Below are 15,343 nucleotides of genomic sequence, written 5' to 3' on the forward strand. Positions count from 1 at the left end.
GCTTGCTTTTCTATACCTCCTCTCATTTTGAGTAATACTGGCGTTGAAACACTTCTTCACAGTGGACTCCAAGACTTTGTTTGCATCATTAGCAAAGTCCAAGTCTCTGACCTCTGATAGGGGAACAGACACAATGGCGAATGCTTCTTTGTCCTCTTTAGTAGAACAGGTGCCAATCTATTGTGACAGCCAAAAAAAATATGTTAAGTAATCTATCCAGGGTTAGTGCGAGTGTGTGAGTGTGGCCATATTCAGACCTTGAGCATAACTGGACGCTCCTCATCTGCATCAATGGGGACGTTGGTGCTGGTCACCCAGGTGTTGGTGCACAGGTGTCTAAGTCTTACATAGGAGTTTCTGAGGAAGGACAATTTATTCACAGCATGAATGTCAGTTAATTATTTATCTGCGGTAAAATAATTAAAAGTGATCCATCCAGTAAATTCAATTAACCTACATCCATTCTTAAATTGTTATTTTTAGCAGCAGCAAGACTTTGGGATACTGAAAGTCACAAATTCCCATTACAAAGCTAAAATTTCTGTTTTTTAACAGCTATTCCAACTTTTACTCCAATGGTTTGTGATTGATTTTTTTTTTTTTACAATTTACAGACATTAACCTAGAATGTGTTCCACTTATTGTGAACTGGAATAACCTTTAATAACGCTGTTTTACTCCATCCCCCATGAGTCACTATAATTATTACTAACAACAAAATTTAAGTAATCTCAAGAAAAAGGGTCAGAAGTTAGAATTAGAAATGGAAGATTTTCTGACATGAGCTACTGTGAGCCTCCTGTGGAAGTTAAAGCTGTGACCTATTTTCTTTAGCGTTGCCTCGCGTGGGAATAACTGACCTGGGCACGAGACAGTCGGCACGCTGCAGAGTGGTGGCATCCAGCTCAAACAGAGATGAAATGTCATTCCCATGAGGAACAGAAACCAAGGTGAAAGCAATCCTTTCTGCTGCTTGATTCTTCTTCTTCGAGTACACAATATCGGTCTCATTCTGAAGCGTACACACGCACATACACACCCACAAAAACAAAGGAAGTAAACATTTGTGTGTGCAGTTTAAAAGCTTATATGGCACAGGCAAGTTACTCGTCAGTCAGAGTCTGTTTCAACTATCAGACTCAACACAGCACAGCAAGCGCAGAGTCGATGCTGGTTTAACTTGAGAAAAAAAAGAATCTCTCTGCAGAGCTCGGCTACGCAAATGGGTCAATTGAAGAAAGTCGTACAGAGTGCAACTCATTAATACACAGGTTAACGGGGTTATTGTGCAAATTATCCTCCTGAACCATTGCATCAAAATGCTTATTTTTGTTGCTCAAACGTCTAAAAGTCAAAAGAAAATTGACTGAAAAGTTTTAAACTTTTAGTGACTCAAATTGTTCAAGTTTTTTTGGTTTGCTTGTTTTTTGGGTTAATGCTAGTTCCAGCTACTCATGATTGCTTTTAAATACAGCATGTAATATTGCATACATACAGTGGAGTTGCACAGGAAAGAAAAACTGTTTTTTTATGACATTATACACAAAGTAATTAACAGGCTAACAGGCTCTGGATCGGACTGGTAACTCTCAAGTGTATTGAGTGACTTCATGTATGTAAATCACGATGTTCTCCAAAAGTTGATTTTGTTCATCTGGACGTAGCGTTTTGTGGGAGAAACGTTTCGTCACTCATCCAAGTGACTTCTTCAGTCTCAGCTGACTGCAGGTTTCCCCAAATCTTATAAACAGTACATTTGCACAATGACTGAAACCAGCCCACTGAAGGAACAATGGGCTGGGAGGTCAGTTCCTTAATCTGAAGAAGTCACTTGGATGAGTGACGAAACGTTTCTCCCACAAAACGCTACGTCCGGATGAACTGAATCAACTTTTGGAGATTTACCTACCTGGATGATTGAGCATGCATCAAATCACAATGTTATTTTTATCCTGCTTTCCTGCACTTTCCTATTTTTTCTACACTTCACTACCATTCAAAGTCATTATCTTTAACTACTACTTCTTTCAGTTGCTCCTTTTTTAGGGGTCGCCACAGTGGATCATTTGCCTCCATATCACAACATCTCTAGCATCCTCCTCTGTTACACCAACCCTTTGCATGTCTTGCTTCACTACATCCATGAACCTCCTCTTTTCCTCTTGCCTGGCAGCTCCATATTCATCTCAGCGTCACCTCTGTAACCAGACCCGCCCCTCCAAAATACTAATTTCTAATCCTCTTACTCCCGTTCATCACCAAAGGAAAAAATCTTAGCATTTTTAAGTCTACTACCTCATGCTCAGCCTCCTGTTTTTTTGTTAGTGTCACATCTCTAAGTCATACATCATAGCAGGTCTCACTATATGTTGAAAACCTTCCCTTTCACTATCCTTCTGTCACAAATCTCCCTGTACACTTATTTCCACCTTTTCACCCTCCTCCGCACCCTCTTCTTCACCTCTCTTGTTCGCTGTAATTTCAGGAATTTAAACTAATCCACCTTCACTACTTCCACTCCTCAAATCTTTATCATTCCCTTATCTCCCCCCATCTCATTCACACCCATGTGTTTCATTCCTCTTCTCGCCAGTGCATTCCTCCACCTGCTACATACTCCGACTGCAGCTCACGTCCTCTGCAAACATAGTTCACTGGGAACCTAAATTAAACGAAAACCTAAAGTGCGAGTGCAAAAAAGGTAGTCTGGTTTTGTGAAAATAGCGATGAGAAAAAACAAATCAATGACAGTAATTCAGATTATTTCAATAAAAAAAATCTTCTTTTCTGTAGCTGCACTCAAAAAAACTTCGGATTACAAGATTAAACAGAAAGTTTGATTCAAGCGTTTCGTTGACTCTACAATTTTTCCACCCATGTAAAAACTTTTGATTGATCTGATAAACAGTTTAGCACTGAAGGCAGTAAAAAACTTTTTGTTGTTCTCCTCATGTGCAATCTAGCAAATCTACCAACATCCCAAGGCAATAATTCAAATTGTACTCGCATACCCAATGGAAAAAAGATCCAGTACATCCGGCTGCACAGTAAATATTCAGCCACGCTGAAATAAAATTGTAAGTATTGGCTCTGCACTGACATACCTAGTGTCAAGTTGTTGTGTTTTTCCATGCATACACCTAAATAAGACCTAATGTTGATTAATTGAGTACAAATTACACCGAAAACACAAAGAGCCGGGACTTCTCCGTGTGTTGTGTCAGACACTGCAGTACTTAGGCTCCTAAAGAGCGCAGATACTGCAGATAATGGTGAGGGTTAATTTCTCCCACTGTTCTCTGCATGTCAATGGGAAGCTCCCCGGAGCTGCCTCCATGCCTCAGCTTCTCCATCCTCCCACTCTCCTCCTCCCCTCCTCCACCTCCCCCTCCGCTCTGCTAGTGACTCACCCCACCAGCTTAGCATAGCCGAGTGGAGCAGAGCAGACAGCACGTCTGCCTCCCCTCCATCCCCTCTCGCAGGGCACCCCCACACACCCAGACGTTATGTAAGGAGCCCCCCGTGTGTCTGAAATTCAGCATGTGCATGAGAAAGTGTGCGAGACTGAGAGAGTTGGTGTGCATGCTCCTTGCATTGCCAGAATACAAATGTGCAAGCTCGCTAAGAGCTGAAAGAAATGTCTAGATATAGATTTGGAGTTTGGCAGAGTTTGTGTGTGTGCGAGAGAGAAAGAGAGAAAGGAGCTGGTGGTATTGCATAACCAAATAATGGGGAGACAGAGAAGTTTGAAGTTGCAACGCATTTACCTTAAAAACACAGTTTGAAGTTTCTCTCGTGTTAATTAACTCGTCTTATTTCAGTTGAATTTAGAAAAAAGAACAAGAATTAAACGTGCTCTAAAATTCATTAATACTGACAGTGCCTTAGTATTAAGAATATACAAGCAAAATTAAAGTAAGCCACAGTCTGATGTCAAGGGGGTGTGATAATACATGTAAATCAGCTTGTTTACCTGATTCACATCTCCTTTGGTCTCCACAGTTTTGGGTATGAATTCAGGGTTTACCTGCAGAGAGACGATGACCCGTCAGTGGCCTCAGATCTAGAAAGCTCTGATGACAGAGTCATTATCATCATCAACACCTAAAACAATCTATTCAACAGCAACGCACGGGTGATAGTGGGCATAACAATGGGAACACTGCCACCTACAGCACATCATCTAAAATCCTCTTCAGCTGTGCTCACTCAAAACTGAAAAGCAGGTGCACTCAGCTTGAACAATAAACACCATATGATTATTAATGTCAGCTGATTTTTAAAAGCAGGTAACATAAAAAAAAACCTCAGCTGCCAGGTAATTTCCAGTCGCCAGGTGTTTGAAGCGGAAGAGACTGTTCCACTGTCCAGCTCCGCTCCGACAGGGGTCATAGTGCACAACCTGACATAAGGACACAAAATAAGAAGCTTTAGGTTTTTTTTTTATCAGAGATTAGCATGTTTTCAACAGTATCACTCCAAAGAATGTATTTCAGTGTCCAGCAGTTGAGAGGAGCTTTAATTATCTTGCTCACAGCTTGTATGTGAATTAGAGTACTGCACATATATTTAGACATATATCTGCACATTTAAAAAAAAAAAAAAAAAAAAAAAAAGACAGCTGGTGTAAAAGCATTGAGATTAATTCGCTGAATGTAACACCGTGCGGTTACATGACCTGGAAGATTATGAACTAAAAGTCACACTGGCATAAATGCCTTGATTTTAAAGCTTTTGGTACGCCAACATCATTTTGCACCGCAGTATCAGAATGAGTCAGCGTCATCTCTTACACACTGGCAAGAACACAAGAATATTTTGTTTTCCGCAGACTGTTGTAACAACATGTCAGACACTGATACAGTAAGAGAAGTACATCCTGGCACAAACAGAGGGACAACAGGAACTTCAACTAACTGCAAGCTGATAAAGAGGAACATGCAGCACAACAGACGGGTTTATACAGAACTAAAGACGAGCACATGTCTTACATAAAGGGGAAATAATGTCATAAAGTCATGATTGAATGATCTTTTTTCATGGCAATTTTAATATCTGCTTATCCAAATTGTGCTGAGCACAGTTTACAAGTCAGGATTTTACTCTGTTAAAGCCGTGCCTGGCAGTTACTTAGAAGGAGAAACTGCCCCCTGAACGCCAAGTTACCCCGGGGCTGAATTCACCAAACATACTACGGTCACATCTTCAGTCTGTTCTATGCTTTACCTCAATCTCCCACAGAGCCTTGGAGCTGGTAGCAGAGGTGGCAGACTGCCGCAGTGTGGTCCTGAGAAAAACGTACTGATGATCCTTGTACTCGTCACAGGTTAGAAACTTCTCCTGCTCAGCATGAAACAACCTCACAACGTCTCCCTGACAGAGGACAGCAAACAAAAACATGAGTGCTACATAGCAGAAAACTGCATGTTACACATTTTAAGACGCATATAATGAATGTGGTTCCATTAAAAATAATGGCTAACAAGAATATAAAGAAAGAGGGGAGGAGACGGGGGAGAAAAAAAAAAGCATACTCCTTTTAGGACATCGTCCCTGTAGTCACTAAACTTCATGAACAAGGTGACTTTCCAGCTGGTGTTGCAGTTAACAGCATTGACCTAGGGCATGCACACAAGTAGAAGACAATCGGATAAATAAGAGTCATCTGCCGAAATCACTATGATGATATAGTAATAATGTGACATCCTCCTTTTAATACCCCGGTGCTGATGAAAAACAATCCAAGTGCACTAGTCTCACCTCTTTGCAGCCAAGGTTATCCAAAAGCTCAATGTTACTGGCGTGAAGCGGCTGTCCGGCGTTCACTGGCATCAGCACCACTTTGTCTCCAACCACCACCTTGAAACCAATAGAACAGTCAAATTACAAAAAGAGACCCTGTTTTGTTAATTTCTTGCAGTTTTCCAATAGCTTAACAGGAAAGTAAGAATGCATCCATGCAAAGGGTTTTTCAAACATCCCCATTTTTTTTTCTGGTCAAGGGTGCAGCAGCAAAACAGGCTGGGCTTCACTTGAGAGAGTGGTCGAGCCGTTCACAGCAAACAGATTTATTGGCCAGAGGATGTGAATGCAGCATTCAAAAGACACGAGGACTTAAAAGTGCACTTCCCTTTGCTTACTTAACACATGCTTTCTAGTCCATAAAATAGAAAGCTGTAACAGACTCTACACGGTCAACTGTTTCTCCTCTTAAGCATCCACACACAAGCACGCTGTGGTATCAGAAACAGGTGGCCTGTGCTGTTCTGGAGTATTTGACAATATTTCAGCAGTGGCAAACAGCAGATAAAAAGCAAACCAGCTGACTAGATTTTTAACCTCAACCTGACAGTCTACGTGCATTCGAAATGGTGTTGCATCCATGCTTTTCCACAGTATTTTGTGTCAGACCTAACACATGTACACACATCATGCACAATCAGAAGCAATACCTTTAACCATAGGATGCTAAAGCCAAAGGAGAAGGACAAAATCAGAAATGTTACTTGAACAGGACAAACAATGAACTGACAGTCTAGACAGAGGGAATGTCAAGGTTTTGTACAGTACTTCATGTCTACAAAGAGCTGATGCCAAGGAGACAGAAACCTACATTGTCTCCTTCGCTGCGGAGCTTCCAGAAGGGCTGAATATAGAACCAGGAGCCCTCATTTCCAGCCGGGTCCAAAGAAACCCGCATGGCATTCTTCTCAAGCAAAGCAGGGAGTCGCTTATTCACCGTCAGGTACTTATTACTCTTTATGTGCAGGAGCTGAGACAGAAAAATTAGGCAGTTTAGACACTGGGAGAGCAGTGGAGGAGGATGTATTCAGACCATTTATCTATCATTGTTAGGGGGGGGGGGGAATGAGTGTGAAGAAAAAAGTCCTGCTTTGAAAATGTTCCCAAGTAAACGTAGGCAGGGATATGCAGTGAAATGGTCTCAAGGTTTGCATCATAGTTACACAGAGAAAATGCTTCTTATGTTCAACCAGCAGGTGACTAAAACAACATAAACACAACATAAAAAATGTATGTAAAAATTATTCATATGATTCAGAAGAAAGAAAAACCCAGAAAATGCTAAAACCATGAAATATTTAACATTTTTGCTCAACAAATCTAAGTTATAATCTGAATAATCATCTGGCAAAATGTGTATACTGCAGGTGCAATTTCTGATGATGCTTCAGAGAACAGTGCTGCTTTAGGTCTGCCATCTCGTCTTTTTGTCCTCCACCCTGCACACCACGCTGATATTAGATTCAACTAAAGAAAAGTGGACAAATGATGTGTTTTTGAGAGCCTGCAAGTAACAAGGTGCCTTCATAGGTCTGTGTGTGTTAACAATAAGCAAAAACATTCCTCTGAAAATGCTCAGGTACAAGGACTGGACTGAATGAGCCATCCGCTCATTTGTAGGATACACGAGCTACTCCACTATGTTATTTAATTTGACTTCATTTGGAGACATTTCCTGAATTCACTGAACAAACGAGGTTCTAAATTAGCCCGTGCTTTGAGTCAATACAGACAAATTGCTTATCCATAAGGCGAGTTAACTAAGGTAAGGGAACAATGGCCGGTACCTTTCACAACAGCAGTTAAATGTGTGGTTTCCCAATCCAACCATGCAGGCAAGAGTTCAGCAATGAGTGAAATCAAATACCAGCATTGTTTTTTAGAAACCTGCCTGAGGTGTCAGGGGTTAGATGACAGTAACAGAAGCTGGGTAAACAATAAAACAAAAGGTAGGCTCAGCACACAACAGAGTGTAACACCATAGTTTAAGAGATTATCTCTACCTGGATAACACTGCTGTACTTGACAACTTCTCCAAGAAGTTTCTTGTTCTCTGAATCGTTCTGCTTCTGCTCCAGTTCTGCTGCATGCTGCGTAACGAAGCAGACGATTGTTAAAAAGGTATTACATACACATCCTTCCTCATTCCACATTTTGTTTACAAACGGAAAGGTTGTCCACACAAGATCAACGACCAACCCTACGCTACCATTTTTAAAAAAATATGCTGGATGGTCATAATAAACTGAAGTATGCTCTCTTAACCTCTCTGCTCTGCTTCGTGTGTCACTGGTCAAGCAGAGGAGACCCCCGCGGTGAATCAGAGAGCAACGGAAAGAAAATAGTTCAACTGACAGCAAAACACAGTAGAGGCTCTCACGCTGAGGTCTAAAGAAAAATTGTATTTTACAGTTAAATTAGCAAAGTGATGTTAAACTCAATAATGATGTTGGCTTACTCATAACACATTGCGTCTTATCCTCACGTTGACAAATAAAGCTTAATAATTTAACACTCGGAGTCCAGATATCTGTACTAGATGGAAAAACTGGATTGGTGCATCCCTGATTTAAACTGTAATTAGGCATAAATTCATGCATAATTGCTTCCCGATTGTCATTTGAGCTCATGTGCCCAACGGCGGTTCAGAGTACCCGGTCTTCTCGGCGTCCCTGGTTTGAGTTCTTGAAAGTACCCCTGCTGAGGGACTTCATTGCTTACATGGGCAACAACAGTGTGACCTAGAGGGCTGTGACTGGGAGGGGCGGCCTGTCCACTATAAACCCAATTAGTGTTTTCTGCTACAAACAGTCTGTCCACAGCAAACTCCATGTTCAAGAACAACAGGGTTTATAAGCGCACTTGGTACAAGGACATCCTAGGTCACACTCTGGTCAGGTTTTGTAATCATATCATTACATCTGTGGCCATGTTTCTTCTGTCTGTTCTCTGCTAATAGCCCCATTACAAGCAGAAAGAAAACAACTGCATACAAGTTAAAAAGTTCTGTAGAACTTTTAAGGCTTTGAAATGCTCATAAAATTAAAAATCCTCATACCTGTAACTTTTTAAAGAGTTCTCCTTGTGTGTTGTTGTTTCCTTGTTTCCCTTGTTTTGCCTTCCAGAACTGTTTCTGGGCCGAGTATCTGTTCATGGGACATACCTTGAAGAGGCAATCTGCAGAAGAGAAAAAAAGAAAAAGCAGTGAGGCTCACAGGACTCACCTGAGCCAGATAAAATGACACTCTAGCGTCTACATGTAGAGCTTGAAGCCTTGAAGTCATTTCAACACATCAAAGCTTATTTGTAACCCATAATGCAGTCTCAGAAAAGTCCAAGTTCACGTGTGTGCCCGCCCATGTGTGTGTGTATGACCAGAAACCAGTGTGACCAGTAAAATCCTACACACCTCTGAACTTTTTGGGTGGGTTGTTCAGGTCTCCAGCTTCAGGCTGGACAACACACCTATCATCGACAAGCCTGCAGAGAAGGACAAACATGAAATTGCATCAACATGATTACTATAGGTGTGTTATTACGGACTTAAACTCCTTTGAGAGCATTTTAATAAGCAGTAAACCACTCTATTATTGTGAGTGTGATATACTATAAGGTATATCACACTCACATGCAAATACATAAGGCAGAATCTCAAACTACAAATAATACCATGATTCGAATAGACAGTTTATAGCACTCCATGGGAAGAAAAGCTTTACTGTCTCTCTTCTCCATCACATCCATTTAATCCAAGGCAGTCCCAGTATCTGGATGTGTTTCTGGGTGGGGTTCATCCACGTTGGCAGTGCTTTGATCTCTGCTTTCCTGACCAACATAGGTAATGTGGTGTTGTGCTGAGATAAAAGAACTAGAATAAACTGACGTCAAAGTTTCTATGACTTTTACATGGGTCCGATTAAAACTGTAAAATAAATAGTGTCAGGATAATTTAAAATAAAGCTGTGAGACTGCACACTGAATTGGTCACGGAAGATCAGGCCTCTCTGTGAAGTCTTTTGTAGCTCATAAAGTGCACACTGAGCCACCTCCACCTGGGGAAACCATGTGGTTTCTGTTCAGAGTGGATGAGGGGGCTTTCAATAGGTGTCATCCAGTTAACTGTCTTGTTCCCCCATATCCTCGCCTTTTATTTGCCACACACTAGACACGTTTCACTGAAAGGGTTAAGGGACACAGCAGGTCAGCAAAACTCGCCTTTCTGACACATCTGACGAGCACAGAGTTAAAGCTATGAAGTTGATGATGGCTGATAACTAAGGAAACAGAACCCAGTTCAGATTGAAAAAAAAGTATTAAGGAAAGAACAATTATAAGAATGCACATTCATCAACAGCCATTTAAAGTTATCTGATGCCATGAAGTGTATTCATTATGTACTATGGTGTCCTAAACTGGTTTAAATTGGTCCAGAAGCAGATCTTTGGCAGGCAAAAGCAGTGATCCCTTTTATTAAAAGTGTCCTTCTGCACACATCGTCTTTAAACTGCAAAACTTGGGCAACCTTTGTTAGCAGCCAGCACAGAGAGAGCTGAGGCTGAAGGTGCTTGTAAAAACCTTAATGGCTAAGAGCCCATTATTGAATCGGTGGGAAAAAAGCAAGCAGCGACAGAAAAAGAGCATCATTAAATAATGAAGGCTTATAACATTTCAGTGATTGTGGAGTTACAGGTTTTTCTTTTATGACTAAAATGCAACTTTAAGTTCCAGCTGTGAATTTCTTTGCCTCTTGTTGTGTACATAAGGAAGAAGACTCTGATATTTGATCTTACCAAACTACTGAACTAGTTACTTTATCTAAATCCGTATCCTGCCCATTGTTTGTTTTTATATATAGTGCCTTAAAACTATAAAGTGAAATTCCATTTCTTGCTGGGCAAAGGCACCAGAACATTCTGCAGAAGCAAAACTGAGACATGTGGAGAAAAAGGCCCTTTTGAGGCAAGAAGAATTCATGTAAAGTAAGCCTGTAAGGGAAATTATCACACTACCAAAGATGGTTTTTTTGCAGTATTTGTAGCATGCATACAGCTTTCACTTTCCCCGAAGAGAAATGCTAGCATTTTTTCTGCAGGCAATGACACCAGCTAATGAATTTCTAAAGACTCCATAATCATCCCATTCCATTTATCTCCTCTGCACCACATTTTGAGTTGCACAAGTGCATCCATTCATTCTGTCCGGTGGGGAGAAACATAATGCAATGCACAATTCCTCCAATTCATACAAAGCTGGCAGCTTTGCTAAAGAGAGCTGAGCCATTTCCCTTTTTAAGTCACGGCAGTCAATCAGTCAATCTACAGGCTGTGTATTGCTTCCTTCAACACTGTTCAACAAGTTACATCTAAATGAGAAACAATAGAGCCCAACAGGAAGAATTATCACAAGGCTAACTGGCTAAAGAGAAGGGCTCTCTGGGAAAGCTCATAAATAAGGAGGGCCGCAGAGAGCTGGGCGTTAGTACAAACAGAAAGACTCTGACAGTGCCTGACACTCTGTAACCAAGTTAAACATGAACCAAAGATAAATCTAGCAGGCTGGACACAGGGGAGCTAATTATAGCTATTGCCTATGTTTAGTCGACTGAGAAAATAACACAGACAAAAAAACGAAATAGAGAGCATGTAATGCAAAGCAGCAAGTCTATGTAACTGCTGTTAAATGTTTTAAAGAACAGCGACGGGAAACAGAACAATGACTCATCTGCAAGAAAAGTGGATGCATGTGAACAATTTCAACACGAATGCATGTTTCAACTTGCTGATACCACGGTACTCTAAATGAGTCACACACATACTGATTAAACAGACTCTTCCAATGAATTCACTTTTGGTAAAAAGGTATGAATGTGAAAATGTTTGGGTTTTTTGGTGTTGCATCTATGCATCAGTTTCTACTGTTAGTTGCAACAAACTGGACTGATTGTTACGACACATTAAAATATGGGAAATCTGCCAGTTAAACTGCAAGACTTAAAAGGTCAGGTTGGTGATGTCACTTGGAGGTTAGCCAGCTTTTGAGAATTTGCAATGACAGGTGTGGAACTAACAGATTTGATGTTATTTTATGCAAACATGGACACGGTTGGGTAGATCAGGTTTAATTGCATTGACAGGGGTTGCAGCTCTGGGAGGATCTTGAAGGCTCTTTGCTTTACTTGCTGCTTCTCTTTGGGCCTGAGTGAGCTCTGGCACAGCAGCGTCCTTGATAAAATTCTCAGGGCACCAGTCAAACTACGTGAGCTATTGAAAGCACCTTGGTGGTTCAGCTACCCAATTTCGCTGTGCAAGAAACTGCACAATGACAATATAAAGCTCTAAGTCTCTAAGTCTCTAAGAAAGGCTGATAAGAATTTAATTATTTTCCCTTTGCAACAATAGCAGGCGTGAACAATCGTTGCTGTGCACTTTTGCTTTTTTGAAACTTACAGCCTCTGTGTACCATGTAGGGTGCCGTCACTTCGATTTGCATTACCACACGCCTTAACAGTTATGGGAGCTTTTCATTTAAAAGTAAAATATCCCAGCTTAGTTCACACCAGCAGATAAGTCAGGAAACAGCATTGCATTCAAGGGTTACACACAGTTCGGCTTCTATTTGCTCCAAAACTCTACAGATTATTTGAGCATCTGATGTGAGGTACCTGTTGGCAGGAATGACTTAAAGCAGGACAAAGGAGAGAGAACAAGAGTTGGGGAAAAGGAGAGAACATGGGTGGGGCAGAGCCATTCCTCAGGGCCAATCAGTGTTTCCACACTCGTTCAGCAGGCTCAGAGGCCAGAGTGTAACCCGGAACCACCGAGGCATTTCACCTTGCACTGAAGCTCTCAGCTCATGAGGGGCGACAACCAAACAAACTGTGTGTGCAGCTTCTTCTTTTTCTGCACTGCTTTCCAAAGAAAAGCTGTTTTATTTTCACCAAGTAAAACTGATAAGTAATCTACTGAGTGCAAGTGCTACAACATAGGAAGGAGTCAAAACCAATGGTTTCCTCATTTAAAAAAAATTATCCTGAATATCATTATAATGACACAATAAACACCAATAAATTAACAATAAATGACAAGAGCAAACGGGAATCAGTGAAAAGGTTTTAAATATCTAATATGACTTTAGAACGTTTTTCTTCTTTTTAGCCCCCACATTCACCTTGCACCCTCTCATGTTTATCTTGCAATCCACCAGATTCGTTTTCAATCTGTACATGGACTGCAAAGAGATGACTTCAAAGCATGTGCAACATATAGAGCACACTCATTCCTTCACCTAAACAGGAAGAGTCTAGTCCTTTATTTAAGTGAACACTATAAATATTTGAACATCATCCAAATAAGAGGTAGCCTAGAGCTTCACTCGGTGTCAATTTATTTTGTTAGACGTGGTCTATTTAACAGGAGGAGTGGCATTCAGGGTCATTGGACATTTCTTATCTTAACGTCAAATGAATGAACAACTACTCTTCCCTCAATCTGGTCACCCTGACACCTCCTCGTGCCTCTCTCTGGGCCCCTGAACCATATGTTGGTGACCACAGTAACAAGAATCCGCTCGCAGCCTCTCGCGAAGCGTACCTGGGCAACACGCTGGTTTGCATTCCTGTTAGATTTGCGTAAACGTGAAGAATTTCCTGAGAAGGAGCAGTTTACGCGCCGATGGGCCTTGACCGCAGGTCGCACTTTAGGTTTTCACTTGTTGGATTTGCATAAAACATACATTTGAAGAAGTTCATGCCTGATGTAAAGTGAAAGCAGTTTTTAAGCGTGCATACGGGAGGGTTAAGCCATGGACTCTTGAGTGATTAGAAATTGAGATAGAAAGGAGGAACGTACCCCAAAGTACTGATGAAGCCATTCACCGAGCCTTCCGCGTACAGAGACACAATGTCTCCAATGTGAAGAAAACTGGATCTGTGCTCTGGCATTTTCACCGAAGATATGTTTCACACTCGTTCTTGCTTTTCCATTTATGAACAAATCCACACGTTACAGCGCCTCCAGTTTGGCATCAGCCATCAGATTCGCCGTCATTCTTCCAGATCTGCCGCTCGGCAAAGTCGATCGAGTAAGGTGAAAGCGCAAGAGGAAAAACAAGCAGGCGAGTTTGAGAAAAGCGCTGTGTTTTTGCACTTAATCAACTTCTTCCTGTATGTCAGAGAGACCCGCAGTCTTCACATCCACTCTTCGGGGGGAGGAGACTGCCGCTGTCACGGCTGTGAGCAAATTCCGTTCAATGACAAGTTTTTTGGTTTTTGCTCAGAGCAGGCGCACTGAAAACACAAGTCATTAAATGGCGTTTTACAAGGAAAGACACCTGTAAACATGTATCATAGCAGACACGGGGGAAAGTAATTCAAATATATTAAAATTATAAACTGGGCACAAGCCATGAGTATGTTTGTGCAGCTGGACAAAGATCCCTCATTATAAATCACAAACTATCAGACTGTCGGATCTACCCGTCATCTCTGTTATCTTGATCAAAACTATTCATTTCCGTGTAAATATTCATATTGGTCTCAACACAGTGCAAACTTCTGACTGCTCAGCACTGTAATGGACAAACATGGTACTGCACTCTTTTGTAACCTATACAATTTTTGTGTGATTTCACAAAACTTCACAGTTTGACTCATTTGTGTTGAAGTATCTGCTCCTTCACTCATAAAGACTCGCATCTTCAGCAGCTTCTTGTTTTTACACATTTTTTTTTTTCAAATGAGCTTATAAAAGCCAAACGACAATGTCCTTTATTGTCATTGTACATGTACAACAAAATTGTGGTTACGTATAACTTTTGGTGATGGTAATAACACAAAAAACAACAACTAAAAGCAGCAAAAACTGCATTTATAAAACGAGTGGGGGAGTAGAAATTACGACCCAGCTACTCCAAAAAATGCTACTGTGAGCTATTTTTTTTCTATCGAGCTACACTGGTATCAGTCAGCAGAAAAACCATCCAGAGTGACAGATGGTAAAAAAAATTATAATAATAGTTTATCCTAATTGAGCTTTTATGTTCACTAAAACAGAAGAAAGGAAAAAAAGCTCTGCAGATATTTTGAGAACCTGGTATGAAACTTGCTCATTTGTTTCTTCCTTGTGACTGCGAGCTTCACAAGGTCAGAGCCATCTAAAAGATCACATTCAGAAGATTTCAGACATTTCTGCAGCTGTTCTCTCTAAAACAACCCAACTGTCACTAAACTGATTTAGATGGATCAACTGCACTGTAGATGAGAGAAGATATAGGCATGTAATTATGGGGTAAAGTACACCTTTAAAGCAGTTGTTCCCAAATTTAAAAAAAATAATAAAAACTTTCTGGCTTGTGTCTTTTTACTTGTTAGCAGTTCCATTAATTAGATGTTTCTCCTCCAAACTTTGAGGATAAAAATGTAAAATTACAAAATATTTAACCAAAAAAAGACATATATTTTAAAGAATCATATAAACTTGTGCTTGTTGTTCCTTTTTGTTCACCCTTTCTTATGCCATAACTATTTACATTTGGTTAAGAACCA

The 15,343-nt window shown here is 40.8% G+C and overlaps 1 protein-coding gene across 1 annotated transcript in view; it reads right to left on the minus strand.

Moving 5' to 3' along the window:
- The window catches only part of itpr2 (inositol 1,4,5-trisphosphate receptor, type 2), a 58,333-nt gene extending 44,324 nt beyond the window's left edge, over window positions 1-14,009 (minus strand). The window contains exons 1-13 of the mRNA XM_085461484.1: window positions 13,650-14,009; window positions 9,212-9,282; window positions 8,861-8,979; window positions 7,806-7,892; window positions 6,614-6,772; window positions 5,761-5,859; window positions 5,535-5,618; window positions 5,227-5,373; window positions 4,307-4,402; window positions 3,974-4,027; window positions 861-1,012; window positions 258-357; window positions 17-177 (exon numbers count right to left, since the gene is read on the minus strand). Of these exons, the coding sequence (XP_085317610.1) occupies window positions 17-177; window positions 258-357; window positions 861-1,012; window positions 3,974-4,027; window positions 4,307-4,402; window positions 5,227-5,373; window positions 5,535-5,618; window positions 5,761-5,859; window positions 6,614-6,772; window positions 7,806-7,892; window positions 8,861-8,979; window positions 9,212-9,282; window positions 13,650-13,741 (1,421 nt within the window). The 5' untranslated portion in view covers window positions 13,742-14,009. The remainder of the gene's footprint in view (window positions 1-16; window positions 178-257; window positions 358-860; window positions 1,013-3,973; window positions 4,028-4,306; window positions 4,403-5,226; window positions 5,374-5,534; window positions 5,619-5,760; window positions 5,860-6,613; window positions 6,773-7,805; window positions 7,893-8,860; window positions 8,980-9,211; window positions 9,283-13,649) is intronic.
- Between the last annotated feature and the right edge of the window lie 1,334 nt (window positions 14,010-15,343).

Source organism: Copadichromis virginalis, linkage group LG7, assembly GCF_057382275.1.
Source record: "Copadichromis virginalis isolate Kocher_CV1m ecotype Utaka linkage group LG7, C_Virginalis_male_GT1.1, whole genome shotgun sequence".
In the NCBI taxonomy this organism is placed as follows: Eukaryota; Metazoa; Chordata; class Actinopteri; order Cichliformes; family Cichlidae; genus Copadichromis; species Copadichromis virginalis.